Raw genomic sequence first — 22032 nt, 5'->3', positions numbered from 1 at the left:
CTCAGCAGCTGCAGTCCAGACCACTAGGCAGACATCACACATGAATAAGCAAAGGCAGTTCAGAAGGAACGGAGAGTCTTGCCAACCAGCTCAGGTCCTGGGAAGTGGCAAGAAGCCACAAGAACCTAACAAGAAGTTCTTTGGCGAGTTTCTCTCTATGAAGTTAGCACAGACGAAGCTCAGCAGCACAGTGTAAGGGGAACCGATACACACACGTCATCGCTGCTGCCTTGGACTGTGTTGATTGTGGTCTATGCTCCCTCCAGAGACCATGCTGATGTCTGTCATCTGTTCTGCTGCCACAGGCTGTGTTGATGATGTCAGTGGCTCATGCTGCTGCAGGATGTTATATTGATGGCCATGATCCATGCTTCCTTTGGGACCAGGTTGATGTCCATGACCCCAGCTGCTCCTGGCTGCTATGGCCAAGGAAGCTTCTTTTGCAGTGTATTGATGACTGTAGACTCATAGCAAACGGAGAGAGACATTGAAGGCTTCTGTGGCAACCTCTTCCCACCTCCCCCCCAAAACAAAGGGGGAAGCTATTAAAGAGAGTCCTCAAAAAATGTGATAAAAGCCGGGCGTGGTGGCACACGCCTTTAGTCCCAGCACTTGGGAGGCAGAGGCAGGTGGATTTCTGAGTTTGAGGTCAGCCTGGTCTACAAAGTGAGTTCCAGGACAGCCAGGGCTATACAGAGAAACTCTTGTCTCAAAAAACCAAACAACCAACCAAAGAAACAAACAAAACAAAACAAAAAACTGTGATAAAGATGCCTAAGTGTGGCTCTTCACAGTTGATGGCTCCTGGCAGGGGGTTAGGGAGTCACGAAGGTCTCAGTTGGCCGGGCGGTGGTGGCACATGCCTTTACTCCCAGCACTCGGGAGGCAGAGGCAGGCAGATTTCTGAGTTCGGGGCCAGCCTGGTCTACAGAATGAGTTCCAGGACCCAGGGTTATCGTGTGTGTGTGTGTGTGTGTGTGTGTGTGTGTGTGTGTGTGTGTGTGTGTGTGTGTGTGTGTGTCTGTCTGTCTGTCTGTCTGTCTGTCTGTCTGTCTGTCTGTCTAACTGTCCTGGAACTAGCTCTGTAGACCAGGCTGGCCTTGAACTCACAGAAACCACCTTATCTCTGACTCCTGAGTGCTGGGATTAAAGATGTGCATCACCACTGCCCAGCTTGGTTTTTTATTTATTTATTTTTAGTTGGCTTTGGTGTTGTTTGTTTGTTTGTTTGTTTGTAGGGTGCAAGGGCTGAGGGGGTGGGAGTTTGGTCCTGGGAGGGATGAAAGAAAGTGTGATTGGGGTGCACTGTGTGACATTCCCAAATAATTAATAAAAATATTATGTTGGGAGGAAAAAAAGTATGCACCAAAACATAAAAACAAAAACAAACAAATAGTGACAACTTTCAGGATTGAGTTCCCTTTGTCCACCACGTGAGTCCCAGGTACCGACCTCAGTTCCCCAGGGTTAGTGGTAAGTATCTTTACCTGTTACGCCATCTCGCCGGGCTTCCTGTTCTTGTTGCAAGAACTGTGTTTTAAACTTCTCCATTTCCATTTCCTTCTAGGACTTTTTTATTATTGTGAGAATGGTGTGTGAGTGTATGGTGTGTGTGTGTGTGGTATGTGGTGTAATGTGTGTGTGTTTGGGTCTCTGTGTGTGGTGTGGTATGTGGTGTGTAGTGTGTGAGTGTAAGTGTGTGTGAGTGTATGGTGTGTGTGTGAGTGTATGGTGTGTGTGTGGGGGTGTGATATGTGGTGTGTGGGTGTAAGTGTGTGTGAGTGTATGGTGTGTGTGTGGTATGTGGTGTAATGTGTGTGTGTTTGGGTCTCTGTGTGTGGTGTGGTATGTGGTGTGTAGTGTGTGGGTGTAAGTGTGTGTGAGTGTATGGTGTGTGTGTGTGGGGGGTGTGGTATGTGGTGTGTGGGTGTAAGTGTGTGTGAATGTGTGGTGTGTGTGTTTGTATCTGTATGTGAGTGAATACAGTGTATGTGTGTGGTATGTGGTGTGGTGTATATATGTGTGTGTGCACATATGTGGAGGTCAGAGAACAGCTTTGTCCAGTTTTTGTGTGTGGCATGTGTGTGTGGTGTGTAATGAGGTGTATGGTGTGTGTGTGTGTGTGGTGTATGTGTGTGTTTGTGTGTACATGGTGTGTGGTGTGGTGTATATATGTGTGTGTGCACATATGTGGAAGTCAGAGGACAGCTTTGTCCACTCAGTTCTCCCCTTCCACATTTACCCCTGGACTTGGCTCATCAGGCTTAGATGGTAAGCCTTTTACCCCCTGAGCCATCTCCCTGGTCCTAAATTTCTATTTCTAGTGTTTATTTCCATTTTTCTGTTGTTATTGTGTTTCAAGACAGGGTTTTTCTGTGGAGTCCTGGCTGATCTGGAACTTGCTCTGTAGATCAGGCTGGCCTTGAACTTCTAGAGATCCTCGCCTCTGTCTCCCCAGTGCTGGGATTAAAGGCCTGTGCCATTACCACCTGGCTCTGTACGCACTCTGTCTTGTTTATAAAGGGCCTGAGACTCATATGCCTCCTACACCCTCAGTTACTGTCTCTCTTTCCCTGTGGCAGCCAGATTTCCTGAGATACCTACTTGCCCCCTGACTCCAGGGCCCTGCCCTGTGCCTCCTCACCAGTCTTCCTGCAGCCAACAATTTGACCAGGCAGCCAGTGCTTCTTCTTATGCGCATCCCTTTGCTGCTCACAGTCTGCCAGGGCCCTCCGCTGACTCGAGAGAAATGTGCAGCCAAGCCTGACATAGCTCACCCTGCTGGCCAGCGTCTGGGCTACCACCTGTTTGGCCCCGAGTTACCTCTGTGTGCTAGCCCATCTGACCTGGTCTCCCCTGAGGCACACAGTGTTCCGTGAATCACTGTCCCCAGAGGTCCCTTTTGGAGCTCCCTCACCCAGACAGCCTTTTCTGGATGAGGGAGCTCATACAGACGTACATGCAGGCAAAATGCCAATGCACATTAAAATAAATACATTATTTTTTAAAAAGGTAAGAGGTATCTGAGAATGTAGTGCAGTGGTAGGCACTTGTCTAGTATGAACTAGAGCCATGAGGGCCTAGGTTCAATCTCTGCTGCCACAACCAAAACAACAAACAGAATGATGTTCCATGTTTGTTGTCAAGCAGACTTTTCCACCTTATCTTGCTGCCTTCCAATCCAGAGCAGAACTGGATCCTGATTTGCCCAGGATGCCCAGGGCATGGCTGCCAAGGGCTCCCTGATACCAACTGCTCCTGTTGTGTTGTCCTGACCAGGTTCCCAGAAGAGCATGGCTATCGTCCACATTTTTCCCATTAACAGCCAAGACACGAGGCCGTCAAAACACAGGCAACACAACACAGCATGGCACTCTTCCCAGACACACTGCCTGCCCAGCTGGTCAGAGGTGACCCTGATGGAGACATACAGACCCATTGGGGCATTGCCCACAAAAGCAGGGGCAATATGTATCACCCAACCTGTCCCATCCACCATTCATAGACAGCATCCTCTAAAGAGACAGCTTAGAGCAATTCTGAGAGCTTCCTTCCCTAGCACTGAGCAGTAAGGGGAGGGGCTAGCCTGGACTCAGACTGTCCTCTGTTAAGGTAATCAACTAGGAGTGGCTCAAGGGGTCCATTCACTCCCTATGGAGAAACTCCTGGTCAGGCTGAGAGCTGGGAGTGGTGATGTGTCCCCAGGAGCCAGGGTATGAGAAGCAACATCTAGGGACACGTAGGGGTAAACAAGGAGCAGAGGGAAAGGGGCCACTGTGGGTGACCTGATAGATCAGATCAGAAAGGTTAGCCAACACTATATCCCCGTGACACTCTGGAAATAAAAGGAACATCAATTCCAGGCCATGGGAACCCTTTGATTGGCATTGCCTTAGAAGTCGTCATTGTCTTATCCCAACCCAAGTGCTCCCTCAGTAAGAGGCCATGATCTAAACTGGCTTTCAGACAAAGACAGTGGCTGGCCCTAAAGATGGAGGTTAAGTCTAACCTGAGCTCCAAGCAAACCAGTCTTCTTGGGACAGCTCAGGGGACTGAGGCACAGGATTCCAGAGCAGGGGCAAGCTCATGGCTCACAGGTTTGTGGGTGGAGCTCTGGGCATTATTTGTGTATTGTAGACCCTAGAATGTGCCCACAGCAGCAGTGGATCCTGCCCTCATGCCTGAAGAAGGCGGAGGAGAGAAAAGAGGCTTTCCCTACTTGGGAGCCTTTCCAAGGTTTATCCCTCACTTACCCAAGCCCTGTACAGAGACAAACCATATTCTGGCAGAGGTAATGAAAGACAGTTTATGGGTAACAGTATGGGTCAACTGAGAATGGACAAGGACTGTAGTGTTTTCCAGGAACAGACCAATGGGTCTATAGGAAGTGATCCAGACAAACAAGCAGACAGACAAAAGGATAAGGAAATGAAAAAAGAGGGATGGGGGAGAGGCCCAGTCCCAGGAACTGTGTCTGTGCATAGGATCCGGCTCTGCCCCGGGCCCGTCAATGAAGAGGGATGCTGACCCTTGGCCCTTGAAGAGCTACTTCGCCTCCTTCTCTGCTGTCCCTCATCCAGAAGGCCCGGAACATGGGCAGGTGATACTACCACGGCTGGGGTAGTCTGGGTGGACAGAGGAGCAACGATCTTGGAGGGTCCCTGGGGCTACGGAGGCCTGGGTGGTGTGGAATTGGCAGCAGCAATGGGGGGATTCTGGTTACATACCAGAGGACTAGGGCAGAGCCACCGCACTGCAGGGCCCACATCCAGGGCAGGTCCCCCACCTGCCCTGCCCACCACACCAACATGGTGCAATAAATAAAGGTTCAAGTAGTGAGTAAGGGTCAATGAAGGAAGAGCTGAAGGCTAGCAGACAGGCGGGGCATAAGACACAAAGCCCCTGGCCACCCAGCATGCCTTCTCAACTCTCTCTTGCTCCATCAAGTCTATCTCAAGTACTGCATACTGATGTCCACCAGTACCACTCAGACACTTCTTGCAGGAGCTTGGCTCCTCAGGTCAGTGCCAGAGGCTGCTCAGGTAGGTAAGAGCAGGGTAGCAGGGTTCCTACGGCGTCCACAATGGCTTCCAGGTGCTCATCTTGTGCCTGAGGCCCACAGAGCTGCATGAAGTCTGCCAAACGCAATAAGTACTCAAGGTTGTGACCAGAGAAGCCTCGGCAAGCAAGGATCTGTGTGGCAATGACCTCTTCAGGAGCAGGGCCCAGGTAGCCAGGGTTCTGTGGGGTGGCCACATAGGCCAGTGCTGTGAGGGGTTGGTCAGGGGTGTCTTGAGGATAAAAGGTGACTTCCTTAGTGTCATAGCCACCAAGCACGGCTTCCCTCACATTCAGGTACTTCAGGGCCTCGTTCACCTGCTCCCCTCGAACTTGGTATGCCACACCCCAAGTGCAGCCCTAGGGAAAAACAGAGACACTCCAGTCAGTCACAGAGCTTGATGCTGGTCCTGTGTTCATTCTAGAATGTTCCCCTAGACACATTCCACACCTATGTTCTATAAAAGAGGTGGAGGGGGTGGGGAGACGTCTCAAGGGATAGAGGTAGTTGCTACCATGCCTGATGATCAGATAACCTAAGTCCAATCCCTGGGACATGAATGGTCGGAGGAAAGAATCGACTTCCATCTTGTCGTCTTGCTTCCACATCTGACCTACAGCGTGTGCACATGCGTGCATGTACAAATAGATGTAATTTTGAAGTTTTATGTGTATGGACGTGTGTGCCTGGCGACCTGTGATCTTGGTGGTCAGTCAGAAGAGTCTGATTCCCTGGAACTGGAGCTACAGATTGTGAGTTACTGTGTGGGTGCTGGGTATCAAATCCAGGCCCTTTGGAGAAGCAGAAGGTGCTTCTGACTCCTGAGCCATTTCTCCATGAAGCTTTAAAAAAAAACTAACGTGTTTGACTGGCTGCTGAGCCACCCAGAAGCAATACCCTTCACCCTATTTCCCTTGAGTTTTGTTTATTTTGAGACGTCTCATATAGTACAGGGTGTCTGACCCAGGATTCATTATGTAACCAAGAATAACTCTGAACTCACAGAAATCCATCTTAATAAGACCCTCCCTCAAGTGATTCTCCAAGAAGCATGGAGTAAGCTAGCTACACTTCCACTCTCCCCACACAAGAGCTCTGACCCTCTGCACCCTGATACATCAGACCCCAGGATTCTCTTCTTGACTGCACACTTACCTCACGGTCTTCAAGGAGGGTCACCACTCGGCCAGGCTAGACAGGGAAGAAAGGTTTTGAAAAAGACAAATTAGATATTAGCACTTCCGAAAGGACTATGAATGAACCTTATTGACATGGGGGGCTTGCCTGTCATGCACAAGACCTTAGATTCAATCTCCAGCAACACACACACACACACACACACACACACACACACACACACACACACACACACCTTTAGTCCTGTTGTGACTTGAACCTGTAGTTCCAGCACTTCAGCACCAGAGAGAGAGATTTGTCACAAGTTTGAGGCCACATAGCAAGAAATAGGTAAGATGGAGGAGGGGGAAAAAGAGGGGGGAGAAGAGGAGGAGGAAAAGGAGGAGGAGGAGGAAGAGGAAGAGAAGAACAAGGAGGAAGAGGGAGAGGAAGAGAAGAGGAAGAGGAGGAAGAGGGAAAGGAAGAAGAGGAAGAGAAGGAAGAGGAGGAAAGAGTGCCAGCCTAAGCCCCAAGCCTGGGAGAGGACCTTTCATCGAGTGACATGGAGTGATGGGCAGATGTGGAAGAGACAAACAACGAGCGGCCCAGATTAGTAACCAGCACAAGAATCCACAGGTGCAATCACCAACCTGATTTCCAGGCACACAAATTTAAACCACAAACCAGGTTTACAATTTTCTCTTAGTTAGCCCAGGGTCCCTGCCACTCCAGGATACGAGTGCCCACTCTCCTGCCAACCCCACTCCACTCCTCTGGGCACAGAAGGATGCTCACCATCTTGTCGCTGCCCCTATGGAAGGTGTCTCCCTGCCAGAACCGTCGGCTATAGCCACGAACGAAGCCCACACGGCTGTCACTATAGGCAAAGTCCGGCTTCCACACTAGGGAGCCGTACCCGAAAATCCACAGGGCTTGGGGGTCGCCATCCCCCCAGGAAGGCTGCGCGGATGATGGTGCAGGGGACAGTGAAGGAGGCGGAGTGCTCTGGGATGCGGACTCCTGCTTCATGGTGCCGGGCGCAGGGACGGACCCGGGTGGCCTCCGAGACTGGTCTCCGGCACGGGCACGGAAGGACCGACGGACGCGTACACCTGGCCTGGCACCGATCGGTCGTTCCAGCTGAGTGGTCCCTCCAGAGGCGCTCTTTAAACCCTCCGGCCAGGAAGGCCCTCAGACTGCCTCCAGCTGTCCCTATGATTGGGGCGGGGCAAATCTCTTTCTGGCCAATCACCTTTAGATTTTGCTTCTCGGTTAACCGCGCCGCCCTCCGAGTGGGTACCAGAGCAGCCCGCCCCAGGGCCAACGCGCGTGCTGATTGGTTCGGCTCCTCCTCCCGTGGCAGACCTGGCAGGAGTGATGCAACGGCAGGGAAGGTTTCCCCAGAACTGGCATGCAGCAAGGGCGAGTCAGATTGCGTCAGGCTGCTGGCACCGGGAACGGGCCTTAGAATGGGCGCGGGCACCCGCCGTCTCCCGGGAAGGCCCTCTCAGTGGTCTAAACGGTGTCATCCCTGCAGTCCAGCCGGTGCACCTGGCAGAATCATTGCCGCCCAAAGCAGTGGCCAGTGCAGGGCACGACCAGTAGGAATACTTTGGGCGGCACGAATTCTTGCCTTTGGGGCCCCGCCTAAAAGCACGCACTGCAGAGAAGCTGTTTTGGACACCCTCCGCATTCCACTCTGGTGCCTCATACTGTTGCCCACGTGAACAGCTGGAGAAACTGAGTCACGGGGTGGTAAGGGGTTTTGCAAAGGCTGTAGTTGAGTCAGACTGGTTGGCACAAGCATGCAGGCCTCACGTGACGGCTACACCCGGGCCAAATGTGAGACCCCTGAGTTCAGGCGGGTTAGAAGAAAAGTCAAAACTAGACAGCCTTGGGCAGAGTAGTCACATTGAGGATGACTGTTAGTACCTGTGGTACAAAGCTACAAAGAGAAGAATGCCAGGCCACTTTCACCCCATGGGTACGGGTTTCATTCTCTCTAGCTTGAGATCTTGCAGCAGTGGGCAATTTACATAGGTACCAAAGTTTGGAGAAACGTTGGTTAAGGACAGCACAGAGGACTAAGGGCACCTGCAGCCTTTTCCCATAGCTTCTTGCCAGGCAGTGGGTATGGGCCCTGGCACTGACGTGGGCAACCAGGCACCAGCCATCTCCTTGGAAGTTCCTCTCTGCCTGAACCCTGCAAGAGTCACCATTGGGCTAGGTAGTGGTGTCACACTCCTTTAATCCCAGCACTTGGGAGGCAGAGGCAGGTAGGTGGATTTCTGAATTCCAGGCCAGCCTGGTCTATAGAGTGAGTTCCAGGACAGCCAGGGCTGCACAGAGAAACCCTGTCTCAAAAAATAGAGGGGAAAAAAAAAAAAAAACAGTCACCATTGGCAGGTCTCAGGATCTGTCTCCCCAAGAGCTCACCCTCTCTGGTGGAGCCAGTGCCACCCCAAACTGCAGGATGGAGGAGAGGTCGAGTTTTGCTTCCTAGGCAGCAGCAAGAGGCAGCCTCTCTGGGCATCTCTCATTGGGAAAGGGAAACAAAGAGCAGAAGGCCTTTCACTAGGGTGAACAAACAAGAGTGAGCTCCCTGGAAGTGGAAACTCAGTGAGTCTCCTTATTTAACTCAAAATTGTATGCACAGGGTAGATCCATCCCAAAAGAGATCCATCCCAAAAGTGTCTACACAATTGCCTCTCTCTCTCTCTCTCTCTCTCTCTCTCTCTCTCTCTCTCTCTTCCACTATCCTCTAGCTGGACTGACCTGGAATTACTATACATACATGCCTGAGATTCACAGAGAAACTCTCAAGCCTAGCATTCAGGAGGCCGAGGATAGAGACCTAGAGAATCGGGCCAGCATGGGCTACAAAGCAAAACCATGTCTCTAAATGAATAAATGTATGGATGAACGGAGTGGAAAGAAATACTCTTAAAAGTTGGAGGAACTTGTGTTTGTTTCGTTGGCGGGACTAGAACTCGAGTCCGCACACCGGTGTGCCTTATGCCTGATGTGTGTGCCTACCCCAGGCCTGGGCTCCCTGTGAGGCTCATGCACTACTTTTTTGTTTTGTTTTGTTTTGTTTTGTTTTGTTTTGTTTTGTTTTGTTTTGTTTTGTTTTGTTTTTCGAGACAGGGTTTTTCTGTGTAGCCCTGGCTGTCCTGGAACTCACTGTGTAGACCAGGCTGGCCTCGAACTCAGAAATCTGCCTGCCTCTGCCTGCCAAGTGCTGGGATTAAAGGCGTGTGACACCACGCCCGGCACATTCTACTTTTCTGAATGGAAAATTGTTGAGAAAAATGGTGGTATCTGGTAATTTTCCTGCTTGCCACCACTGTGCATGTTTATTCTCCCCTTTCTTTCCTTTCCACTCTGCGAGTCCCTCTTAGTACTGCCTTTCGGCCGGGTCTTACAAAGAATACCCCCTGAGAATCTTCCCTCATGCCTCAGGTGGGAGATGGAAAACTGATGCTCCTTTGAAGATATGAATCAGTAGGGAAAACAATCCTGTGACCCCCTCTTTCCACTCCAGGGAATTCTTCAAAATATGAACAGAAGCCATGCGCCTGAAATTTTAATGTTTGTTATTTATGGCAGCAAAAGCAAAGGAGGAAATACTTAAATACCTAAACACTGAGTAAGGTGTCAGTCCACATGATACAGAGTTGCACAAAGAAGCACAGAGAAAACAAGTTTCCAGGCATATATGATAACAAAGTCACTACACTTAACTAAATCTGTGAAGCTATTAGACACAGTTCTATATAGCTGTGCTTACTGGCATTGAAACACTAGCTATGGTGTATAATTACATGAAAAGCAGGTTGTAAAATAACCTAATATAATTTTTCAACTTAAAAAAAAAAGTCTGAGATGGAACTGAGTGGTTGAGTATTTGCCTAGCATGCGTGAAGCCTGGGCCTCATTCTCAGCTCTCAGAAAAGAAGCAGAGTATGTATGTGCGCTTATGTGCATGGAAGAATCTGGAAAAGCTCATTAAAATGCTCAGAGTGAGCACCTCCAAGTCTTTACATGGCCTGAGGACAGAATGGCAGGAAATTTGGACTTTGTCGTTTTATATTCTGGTAGGGATTTTAAAAAGAAAAGATAAGATATTTTTAAAAGAAGCTTAGATCTTCTGCCAAGGGTGATTGCCCACATCTGTAATCCCAGCACAGGGGAAAGCTGAGGCAGGAGGATCGTGGGTTTAGGGTCAGCCTGGGCTATATAGTGAGATCCTGTCTCAAAACAACAAGGCTATTTTTCCTTCATTTAAAATCAGTATGTATTAGGAAGATATTCTAGTAAAAATGCCGATGACTGCACAGTAAACCAAAAATGCAGGATACAGACAGTCAAGTGAGCAATGGTAAAACAACCAAAATCAACAGACAGGGTGTGATGGCTCAGGACCGGGAACCCCAGCACTGTGGAAGCTGAGGCAGGAGGCTTGCTACAAGTAGGAGGCTAGTCTTGGCTACATAGTGAGTTCCAAGTGAACCTACTCTACTGTGTGAAATCCCTTTGCAACAAACAAATAGTGGGCGTTGCAATTAAGAAATGTTTAATGGGATGATTGATCTTTGCTATATTTAACCTATTTCATGTGTACGTGGGTAGGTATATGCACTCAGCCATGGGTGACGATCACAGGGCAACTTTTGGGAGTCCCAGAGACTCCAATTTAGGTCATCAAGCTTGTGGCAAGCCCTTTTACCCACTAATCCAGCTCACCACTCCTGAAATGTCATTTTTGTTTGTTTTTGTCTGTTGGAATGTAGCTGACGATGATCTTAAACTTCCCATCTTCCTTCTTCTACACCTTTAATGCTGAGTTGCAGCTGTGTATCAGCAACTCTGATTTGTGCAATTCTGGGATGAGAGCCGGGGTTTTGTGTATGCTGGGCTAGCATGTTAGCAACTGAGCTACGCCTCCAATTGGAATTTATTTTTTATTTTTTGAGGCAGAGTCTCACTATGTAGCTCTGGCTAGCCTAGAACTCCCTACATAGGCCCCAGTGACCTCAAACTTGAAGAGCTCTGCCTGCCTCTGCCTCCCAAGCACTGGACTGCCATCCTGAAACATAAATTTTAAATAATAACAAAAAGTTACTTTCAAATCTTAGTGCTTGGCTGGGCAGTGGTGGCACATGCCTTTAATCCCAGCACTTGGAAGGCAGAGGCAGGTGAATTTCTGAGTTTGAGGTCAGCCTGGTCTACAGAGTGAGTTCCAGGACAGCCACCAGGGCTACACAGAGAAACCCTGTCTTGAAAAACAAAAACAAACAAAAAACAAAAACAAAAACAAATTCTTAGTGCTTTCCTGATGAGTAAGTAGTAAACACCAAAAGAAGAAATACAAAACTATCCAAAAATAGTTAATTGTTCAAGTAAAGTATGCTCGATTCACATGGCAGAAATGTTTTAGCGAGAATCTTAGTAGCGGTTTCTTTTAAAAACACAGAAATAGTGCAGGAATATGTTTTTGTTAGTCCCAGGTGTGGGGATATGGGGCTACTTCACAGCAGGTGACTGTGACTTGCCTCCTGCTCTAGCAGAGGTATGGTTTTGCCAGCTTTAGATAGTTTTGTCAAGTGTGTGACATTTGGAATTCTGGGGATTTTTCAGAGAATGTATAAATGCTAGCGTCCCTATGGAAGGGGCTGGGTGGCTGGTTGGTGGTTGGATTCAGTTCGTGCAGAAGAGATGAGAAGAGATTAGATATCTTTTTTTTTTTTCTTTTCTTGGTTTTTCGAGACAGGGTTTCTCTGTGTAGCCCTGGCTGTCCTGGAACTCACTTTGTAGACCAGGCTGGCCTCGAACTCAGAAATCCACCTGCCTCTGCCTCCCAAGTTCTGGGATTAAAGGCATGCGCCACCATGCCCAGCGAAATTAGATATCTTGACAGCAAAGATCAAGCTTGCCCCAAGGAACTCAATGCCCCTTATCAGCAGGAAGGAGTCTAAGGCTAATGTTATCCCCTTTCCCCTCTATCCTATTTCTCTCTCTTACTAATGCTAGGGAGGTTGAAAAGTTGGTGGAAAAGGGTAGAGAAGGATGGAAAAAATAAAAACTCACAAAGTACCCAGAAGTCCAAACATACACATAAGCACACATTTACAGAAAAACTTAAACATCCAACCATAGGTGGTAACATAAAATACATACAGCCCATTAAATCTGTGAATCCATTGGGAATAATTCTCCGTGCCTGTATGTACTAGCATGGAAATTCCACTATAATGTATAATTAAATGAAAAGGCACACGTGTCTGGATCCCCTGGGTAACACCTCCATGATGTTCTTCTTCAGGTTTCGTCCTTCCCAACCAAAGATCTAGAAACTGATGTTAAACAGACAGAGGAAGACACTCAGTCTCTGCTCCCACAACCCCTTGGGTCATATCTGTTTGTCCATCCTCTGTACATCCTGTTTACATACCAGAAACAATAATTCATTGACTATTTTTCCATGTACCAGACAGTTTGCTAAACACTTTTGCATCCATTCGAATTATAAATTTCTCCTGGGAGGCAGATGCAGGTGGGTCTCTGGAACTTTGAGGCTAGCCTGGTCTACACAGGGAATTTTAGGCCAGCCAGAGCTACACAGTGAGACTTTGTCTCAAAATAAATAAAAAGAATTATAAACTTCTTCACTCTACTGGAAGGTAAATATAATTTCACAGATGAGCACACGGGAAAGTCAGACATACAACTCACAGGGACATAGCTGTAGTTACAGATCCTGAGTCTACACAGGCTGCCTAGCTCCAAGCCCCCTTACTTAGTCTTGGTATCCTTATTTCCATCAAAGTGAGAGCTCCCCAAAATGTATTCATCTTTGAAGGCCCAGGGGAATCAATGCAATAATGATATGCAGAAGATCATCCACAGACTTAGTGAGAACAGTGAAAGAAAAGAGGGAGGGGAAGGGGGAGGGATGAAGGGAAGGAGGACGGAGGGGAGGAGGGGGGAGGAAAGGAGGAGAGAAGGAGGAGGGAGGGAGGAGGAAGAGAGGGAGGAGGTGGCAGAGAGGAGGAGGCAGGGAGGAGGAGGGAGGGAGGAGGGAGGGAGGAAAGGAGGAGAGAGGGAGGAGGAGGCAAGGAGGAGGAGTCAGGGAGGAGGGAAGAAGGGAGGGGGGAGGAAAGGAGGAGAGAAGGAGGAGGAAGGGAGAAGGAAGGGAAGGAGGGGGATCAAGTACTGGCTCTTACCTTGAAAAGGCCAGGGTAATATCTCACTCACTCAAGTTTAGCACTATTTGGCTAAGGGGCTCTCCAACACCTTCCTGTTGTCACCTTTGCCCAGTCCCAGTCCTTGCTTCTGTTTGTCAGAATTCTCTCTCAGGAAGTAAACCACTCACACAGCCAACATCTCAGCTTTCCTTCTAGGGTCCCTCCAGGAGGGCTGCTGATGTCATGCCCACAGAGGCACCAGCTCCGTGGAAGTGATGATGGCCCAAGCATTACCTCTGCAGTCACGTGTCTTGCACATGACGTGCACCTGGTGGCTTCCTCTTTTGGATCTTCCCAAATTAACCTTTCCTTATTGTTCTCTTAAAAGCAGGCACTTCCCATTTCCTTGTGATCTGTTTTTACTCACTTCCCATTCCAGACACTTGGATCAACAACCACTGCTCGAAAGCTTGGTTATCTGAGACCAGAGAAGCATTTGTTTTGGGAGATAAAGAACTGCATAAATTAATCACGCTTAAGGGTGAGGTTACCTTATAAAACTGCTGATTTCAGTAGCACGCCAGCCTACCCAGACACAGGCTCTGAGTTCAGACTTGAGTCCCACTCCAGCATGTACAAGTGGGGCCACCCTAACCATGTTGTCTCTAGTCATCTCTGTCCTTAACCATGAAATAATAGGAATGGCATTCACCTGTGGGCTTAACGAGGGCTGAAGCTCTCTAACCAATGTCTGATGCATGGCTGACTAATTATTTTCGTTTAAGATTTACCACTTTCCATTGTATACATGGCAGAGTCACAAGCCATCCCTCTGTTGATTCGGCTCTGAAGAACTGAGTGGCTTAGAAATATGATCACGCTAAATACTTAGATTCAATGGAGGCAAATTCTAGCCTTCTTATTCTCTTTTCTTGCCAGGAAATTCACAGATTTGTCTGGACAGAGCTTCTATGTGCTAGGCAAATAAATCATCTACTGCTGAGCTGTATTCCCGATACTTTTTTTTGGGTATTTTTAGAAATTGAATTATAGAGGCAGGTGGATATTTGTAAGTTCAAAGCCAACCCGGTCTATGTAGTGAGTCCCAGGATAGCCATAAATACATAATGAGACTCTGTCTCAAAAAGAATTATTTATTTTATGTATATGAGTGTTTTGCATGCTCGTATATGTGGGTACCATATGTGTGTCTGGTGCCCAGAGAAGCCAGAAGGGTATCAAACCCCGTGGAACTAAAGTCACAGATGATTCTAAGCAACAGTATTTGCTTTGGGAGCTGAATTCAGGTTCTCTCCAAGAGCAGCAGGTTCTCTTGACTGCTGAGACATCTTTCCAGCCCCTGTTTTTGTTTAGTTTGATTGTTGTTAGTTTTGTTTGCTTGTTTGTTTTTGAGGGGCATATGTTGTTTGTGGTGGGGTTTGGGGGGTGTTTGTTTGTTCATTTGAGACAAGGGTTCTCTGTGTAGGCCTGGAACGCGCTCTGTAGACAAGGCTAGCCTCAAACTCAGAGGTCCACCTACCTCTGCCTCCCATATGCTGGGATTAAAGGCACTCACCTCACTAGGGAGTTTTATTAATTATTAATTGATAAAGGCAAACCAGCCCATTGTGGGCAGTGCCATTCCCTATGCAGTGGATTCTGGTGGCAGAAAGCAGACAGCATGTGTATGTTCATTTTTCTGTGTCCAGATTATAGATGTAATGTCACTAGATGCTGGAGTTCCTGTCTTGACTTCCTTCAACAGTGGACTGCAGCCTAGAACTGTAAGTCAATAAACTCTTCCTCTCCTACATGTCTTTGTGTCAGGATGAAACCAGGGCACATTTCGTCTTCTTAGATGCCTTCCTGTAGTGCCTGAGAGTCCTATACCCCTTTTGGGACAAAACATCATGCCCCACCTGGAGACCACTTATCTCTATGGCCCCAGGATGAAGACTCATCCTTTTTAAATAGAGACTGAAATTAATCTGAGTGTATGAGCCATCAAGGGACAGAGTGGAAGGGCAAACAACTTCCCCTATTAAAATCCACTTACAATCCCTCCCTATTTCCTTTTAAAACCGGAGCACACGGCTGGAGAGCAGGTTGGTGGTTGACAGTGCTTGCCATCCCGACAGAGGATCTGAGTTTGGTTCCCAGAGACCACACTGAGAGAATTACAACTGCCTGTAATTCCAGCTCTAGAGGGATTACACTAGTTTTTCTATTGCTAAGACCAAAACACCACCTGAGACAATTTATAAAAGAAAGCATTTAAGCCAAATGGTAGTGGCATATGTCTTTAATCCCAGCATTTGAGAGGCAGAGGCAGGCGAATCTCTGAGTTCAAGGCCAGCCTGGTCTACACAGTGAGTTCCAGGAGAACCAGGGCTGCACAAAGAAACTCAGTCTCAGAAAGCAAAACAAAACAACAAAGAAATCATTTATTGGCCTCATGACTTCAGGGGGTTGGAGTCCTTGATGGTGAACAAGGGTATGGTGGCAGAAAAGGGGAAAAGGCTGAGAGTTCACATCTTGTGCTCACATCTTCATCCACAATAGAAGCAGCTGGAGAGCGCTGGGAATGGCATGAGGCTTTTGAAACCTTAAAGCCAACCCTATCAACACACCCCTTCCAAAATAGCCACACCTCTTAATCCTTCTCAAACAGTTCCACCAATAGGGACCAAGTATTCAAACATGGAGGCCATTCTTAGCGTTACAGTGCCATCTGGTCTCTGTGGGTGCTTGAACTAAGGTGTATATAAATATATATACCTTATATAAAATAAGGCCAGGTGTGATGACTAATTTCAGCTCTTGGGATGCAGAGGCAAGTGAAATCTGTGAATTCAGGACCATTCTGGTCTACATAGCAAATTCCAGGCCAATTACAGCAACATAGTGAAAACCTATCTCAATGCTGCTGCTGCTGCTGCTGCTACTACTACAATTACTACTACTACTACTACTACTACTACTACTACTACTACTACTGAATAATGAAGAAAACCTGAGGCAGGACAGTGCTTGTATCATACCCTATCTAAAAGCAGGGCTAGTAAGAGTCCCTATAACACATCTGTTCAGGGAGAAACCTTACAGAGGATGTAGACAAGTCTAGGACCTCAGATTTACACATGAAGCTGTAATCATCCACTCTCCTGGCCCAGATCCCAAAGAACTCCAAATGGATTAATGGGTGTCCTTTTCTACATACCTCTATATCTATATTCCTAATTCCTCTTTGCCTCTGATGACCCAGCCTCCCAGGTTGTTCAGCTTACCTGGCTGCCCTCACCAACAGGGACTCAGGTACAGTACTTGTGATGGTTTGAATGGAAAATGTCCCCCATTATCTCACACACTGGAATCGTTGGCCCCCAGTTAAGGGTGCTGGTGGGGAGGTTTAGGAGTTGTGGCCTTGCTAGGAGAAGTCTGTCATTAGGGGAATGCTTTGAGAGTTTAAAACTTTGCATTGTTTCTCTCTGGGTGTTTAATGTTTGTAGTTCAAAATGTGAGCTCTGGGTTGGCATTCTATCTACTACACCTGCTGCTTTTCTTTCGGAGTTTGTTGTGCTAGATCTCATAGACACTCAACCTGAGATCAACCTCTCTATATAGAAGATTATTCCCAGGGCAGACTTTCAGATTTTAGCCCACAGGCTCCCTGGGATAATCCTGGGCTATTCAGACAAAGATATTTTTCAGCAAAATATTTAGGATTTAGGGCCCTGCCACTGGGTTTAGCTTTAAAAGAGACAAGGTTGTTGTTTTTATTTTTGTTTTTTTGTTTTCTCTCATTTCATGACTTCTGCCTTTACCTAACACTGTTCATTCTCTGGTGGGGTCAATATAGCATAGTGAATGTCTTCCCTAATACATAGAACCTTTAAGGTTCAAATTTTCCTCCATCAGAAGGTGGTGGTGGTGGTGGTTTTTTGTTTTGTTTTGTTTTTATTTTTTGAGACAGGGTTTCTCTGTGTAACCCTGGCTGTCCTGGAACTCACTCTGTGGACCAGGCTGGCCTGGAACTCAGAAATCCACCTGCCGCACGCCTTTAATCCCAGCCCCCAGGAGGCAGAGGCAGGCGAATTTCTGGGTTCCAGTCCAGCCTGGTCCACAGAGTGAGTTCCAGGACAGCCAGAGTTATACAGAGAAACCCTGTCTTAAAAAACCAAACAAAAAAAAAAAAAAAAAAAGAAAAGAAAGAAAGAAGTCCGCCTGCCTCTGCATGCGCCACCACTGCCCGGCTCAGAAGGCTTTTCTAACTTGGAATCCTTTCTAAAACAAGTACTCTTTACTATGAGATGCCGCCCTAAATGTGACTAATTCACTGTGTCTCCAAGTTCTTCCGTGGATCCATACATAACAGTTGGGATAGCTTTAAGAGTTTCTTCACGATTACTAGTTTCACCATATTTAAATTCCAATTAAGTATTCACACTCTCTCCCAAATCCTACAGTTTCTTGGGCCTTCAAGTCCCTAAACTCAACAACAGAGCTTTAACCCGTCTGTTAGTTGATGTAGTCCTTCAAAACTGGAAGGAAGGTGTCTTCCTTAGGGTTTTACTGCTGTGAATAAACACCATGACCAAGACAACTCTTATAAGGAAAACATTTAACTGGGGCTGGGCTACAGGTTCAGAGGTTCAGTCCACTATCATCAAGGTGGGAGCATCCAGGCACACATGGTGTAGGAGGAGATGAGAGTTCTACCTCTTCATCTGAAGGCCACTAAAAGACTGGATTCCAGGCAGCTAAGATGAGGGTCTTAAAGCCCACACCCACAGTGACACACTTCCAACAAGGCGACACCTTCAAGTAGTGTCACTCCCTGGGCCAAGTGTATTCAAACCACCACAGATGGGCTAGAGAAATGGCTCAGTGGTTAAGAGCACTGGCTTCTTCCACACTAGTTTGATTCCCAGAACACAGTTGACTATTCAGAGCCATCTGTGACTCCAACCTCCAGAGATCTGACATGGTCTCCTGCCATCTGTAGGCACCAGGCCCATTGGTAGTCCACAGGCATATGTGCAGATAAAACACCCATACACATACAACCAAAACAAATAAACAAGAAAGCAAAGGCCTTAGACGTTCTCACTTCTCAGGTGGGTGATACTTGCAGTCTTATTAATGAGACCTATTACTTCTGAGTAAATAATATGGACTTGGGGGTAGGGAGAAGGCAAACAACTATCAAAAACCAAATATACAGTGAATGAGTTTGTTTAATGGCTCAAGATTCTTGGCAAGGTCAGATCCTAGAAGAAAGGATGCTCTGGGTCTGGTCCTTCCTATCATACATGATATTGATTTTGATATGTGTTTGTTTGATCTTATGATGTGCTATGGTCTCTATTGGAATACATATTACATCCATACAACCTGAGATGAGTCTAACTTCTACCATGGGCCATTAGACAAGTCTCTTAATAGGGGCCTCAACTGATGTCAGTATTCAACATCCCTCCTCAGCCTGAAGCAGTTCCATTGATCTTTGCTCTACCTCCTCCCAAAGTCATTTAGGGTCACCTGTTATAACGATGGATAGAGACAGGACACAGAGGGTAAGTTGGGTAGTTAGGGCTAGGGGAAGCCTCTGATGCCATCATAGATGCTCTGTGGATCAAAGCCCCTCTCTGTTTGCAGGTGTTTCATGAATCAAACACTTGATGACAGTTCAACAACCATAGTATTTCACGGCAGTGCTCTAGTGCCAAGAAAGAAATGTGTCGTCTTGTGCACAAGCAGAAGGTAGGGGTCATTTAGTACACTTTTCTTTGCTCTGTAAACATTCAAAAGCACATAACCCTTGTCACCTGGGCAGTGTCCCCTCTTGAAATCTCTCCGAATTCTCTCTGCCGCTGCCTCTCTTTCTCATTATAGTTATTGTTGTATGAGTCTTAGAGACAGTCTCTCTCTCTCTCTCTCTCTCCCTCTCTCTCTCTCTCTCTCTCTCTCTCTCTCTCTCTCTCTCTCTCTCTCTCTCTCTCTCTCTCTCTCTGTGTGTGTGTGTGTGTGTGTGTGTGTAGTCCTGGCTGTCCTGGAACTTGCTGTATGTAGACCATTCTGGCCTAGATGTCATTCACTCTTTGTCCCAAGTGCTAGTTATTATGCCCTGCTTTTCTTTCTGATTAATGGTGTTCAGCTCTGGAGTACCCAGGCTTCATTTCTTGTCCTTTGTAGGACCCAATCCTTAAGTCACAGCAGCTTACATCTGAAACCACTGTAGCTCGTTATTCCAAGTGGATTCAACTGGATTTAGCCCTTTTTCCTGTCCCCAAGACAAGGTCATCTTTAGCTACTTATATAAAATTTAAGGCCAGGGGCTGGTGAGATGGCTCAGTGGGTAAGAGCACCCCACTGCTCTTCCAAAGGTCCAGAGTTCAAATCCCAGCAACCACATGGTGGCTCACAACCATCCATAACAAGATCTGACTCCCTCTTCTGGTGTGTCTGAAGACAGCTACAGTGTACTTACACAAAATAATAAATAAATCTTTAAAAAAAAAAAAGAATTTAAGGCCAGAGTAATCTAAGTCCCTGTCTCAATAAGTCAGTCAGTCAACCATCAATCAATAAGTGAATGGTTAGCTTCTCCAGATTGGTTAGTGTCTTCAGATAAGCAACTATGCTCTGCCATCAGTGTCTGGCCTATATTTAATATAGGAATTCAAAGAGTGTTGAGGAAATGGGTGTCCCAGAACACTTGGCAGTGAGGGATGGTACTGGAAGGAGGTTTAGTTTTAGCCACAAACTCAAACTCTTTCCGACCTGCTCTCTTCCATCCAGGTCAAAAAATGACCGACCACCTGCTAGTGGTGGCCAGAAGATGATGGGGATTTTGCAGAGTTGGCTTTAGCAGATGAAGAGGCCTTGCTTTCTGAACACCAGGACAATATTTGGAGGAAAGCATCGCCAATTACTCCCTGAGCTTAGCGGTACAGAACCAGAACCGAGCTCCGTGGGATACAGACACAAGGTGATTTAGGATTCCTGGACTGGTCCCCAGCTTTGGTCCGGGGCGGTCCCATGAGCCTCCAGACGGACAAGCGCGCAGCGCCCTCTAGTGTCTGGCGACTGCTCTGCCATCCCGCCGCGACACCCGCCCGAGGCTCCCGCTTCCCGCGGCTACGGCCCCGCGCGGGTTCCTGGGCCAGGGGCGGGACTCGGAGGAGGCAGGAGGCTGGACCCAGTGGGAGTGTCCCCGAGAAACTCGCGGCCTTCGGCGGCTTCCCGGCCCGGGAAGTAAGCCGGGGTCGGCGACCACAAACAGGAAGTCAGGCTGTAACAAAGAGCAGAGGGCGGGGAGCCGCAGCGCTCTCGGGCGCCCGGCGGTGGCGGCAGGTGGAGAGCTGACCCCGACGGGCCGGCGACGCACCTGCCTCTTCCTCTGCCCAACCCAGTCCAGGCCACCCTGGGACGCGTGGGGTCGTGGGCGCGGCCCCTGGGGAAAGACCTCTGGGGTCTCCCAGGAGCATCCCCTCCCCGGGAAGGGACAGTCACAGTTCCCTGACTGAATCACTTCCATCTCCTTCCCGGAATGCAGCAGGTCACACGGGGGCGGAGGGTTGGGCCCACAGATGGTGCAGACCCACGTGGAGATAACATAGGGAGGGGAAGAGGGAGCCAAAGGAGGGCCCTGTAGGGACCCTGGCAGAGGCGAAACACTGTACACCTTGCTTGAGTCTAGTGGCCTCAACTAGCCTGAGTCGAAGCGGGTCGGAACCGTTATACACTCATTTGCCCCCAGTTGAGATCAACTGTGCCAGGGCTAGCCAAGAGAGGCATGACTGCGGCCCCTCCCAACCTAGAGGACAAGGATCTCCAGGTGGTCACCAGCCAACAAGCTCTGGAAAAGCAGCTGTCCTCAGGCCCGAAGGTCACCAGGAGGTCAGACTAATTCTTTAGACAGGACTGTAACTCCAAGTTACTGAGGAACTGCTAAACTCTAATTCTATTATAAAATATTCAAAGAAGAGCATTTGCCAGGCTCTTGAGAATGCTTTACAATGCTTCTAGAGCTATAATCTAATATTGTTTGAATGCCAAGTCTCCTGGACTCTTGGAGTGATCAAGAGACCATTAAGTACCCTACCTCTGTGATGGGGGTGTGTGGCCTCTCAAGGAGAGACCTTCGGGAATTTCTGGGAAAAAGAATATATTTTGTTCACACTCCATGTAAAAACTGGGCCCACATCTGAGTTGCTGGGAAGAGGGTGTGGCGTGGGCGCAGGTTGGAGCCCCTACAAGCATTCCACACTAAGTCCCTTGCTCTGAGTTCCAACTTGCACCAGAAGGCAGTGTTCATATGTTGGGCTCTCTCTCAGCTCCTTGGCTAGGGTATCAGAGGTGGTAAAATGGATTGAGAGAGCCACCAGGACCCCTCCAGGGCTCTTCTCTGACCATCTGGCAATATAGCCTAGCCGGGTGGTGTGGACGTGCAGGCCTGCGGGTGTCCTACCTGTCCCCCACATGGGAGCCTCGTCATCTCGACTTCTGTCCCAGCCCAGCCTCCCCCGCCCCCCAGAGCCTAGAAGCCGCTTTCCTGTTTCATTTTGGGCAGGAAGAGTGAGGTCTTGTTGTTCTTCCCCCTGCTGTCGGCTCAGGCTGTGGGAACGGTTCCCTGAATGTTTTCCTGTTTGATACCCTGTGTGTGCA

General features: G+C 48.2%; 1 protein-coding gene across 1 annotated transcript; it reads right to left on the bottom strand.

Moving 5' to 3' along the window:
- Positions 1-4280: 4280 nt before the first annotated feature.
- On the bottom strand, positions 4281-7365 carry Chac1 (ChaC, cation transport regulator 1). Its single transcript, NM_026929.4, has 3 exons — positions 6971-7365; positions 6215-6250; positions 4281-5418 (listed from the first exon to the last, which is right to left on the bottom strand). The coding sequence occupies exons 1-3, from the start codon at positions 7202-7204 to the stop codon at positions 5017-5019; spliced, it is 672 nt and encodes a 223-aa protein (NP_081205.1). The 5' UTR covers positions 7205-7365; the 3' UTR covers positions 4281-5016.
- Positions 7366-22032: the final 14667 nt, after the last annotated feature.

The sequence above is a fragment of the Mus musculus genome, chromosome 2, assembly GCF_000001635.26.
Source record: "Mus musculus strain C57BL/6J chromosome 2, GRCm38.p6 C57BL/6J".
Classification (NCBI taxonomy): domain Eukaryota; kingdom Metazoa; phylum Chordata; class Mammalia; order Rodentia; family Muridae; genus Mus; species Mus musculus.
This window is presented reverse-complemented; position numbering and strand designations above follow the sequence as displayed.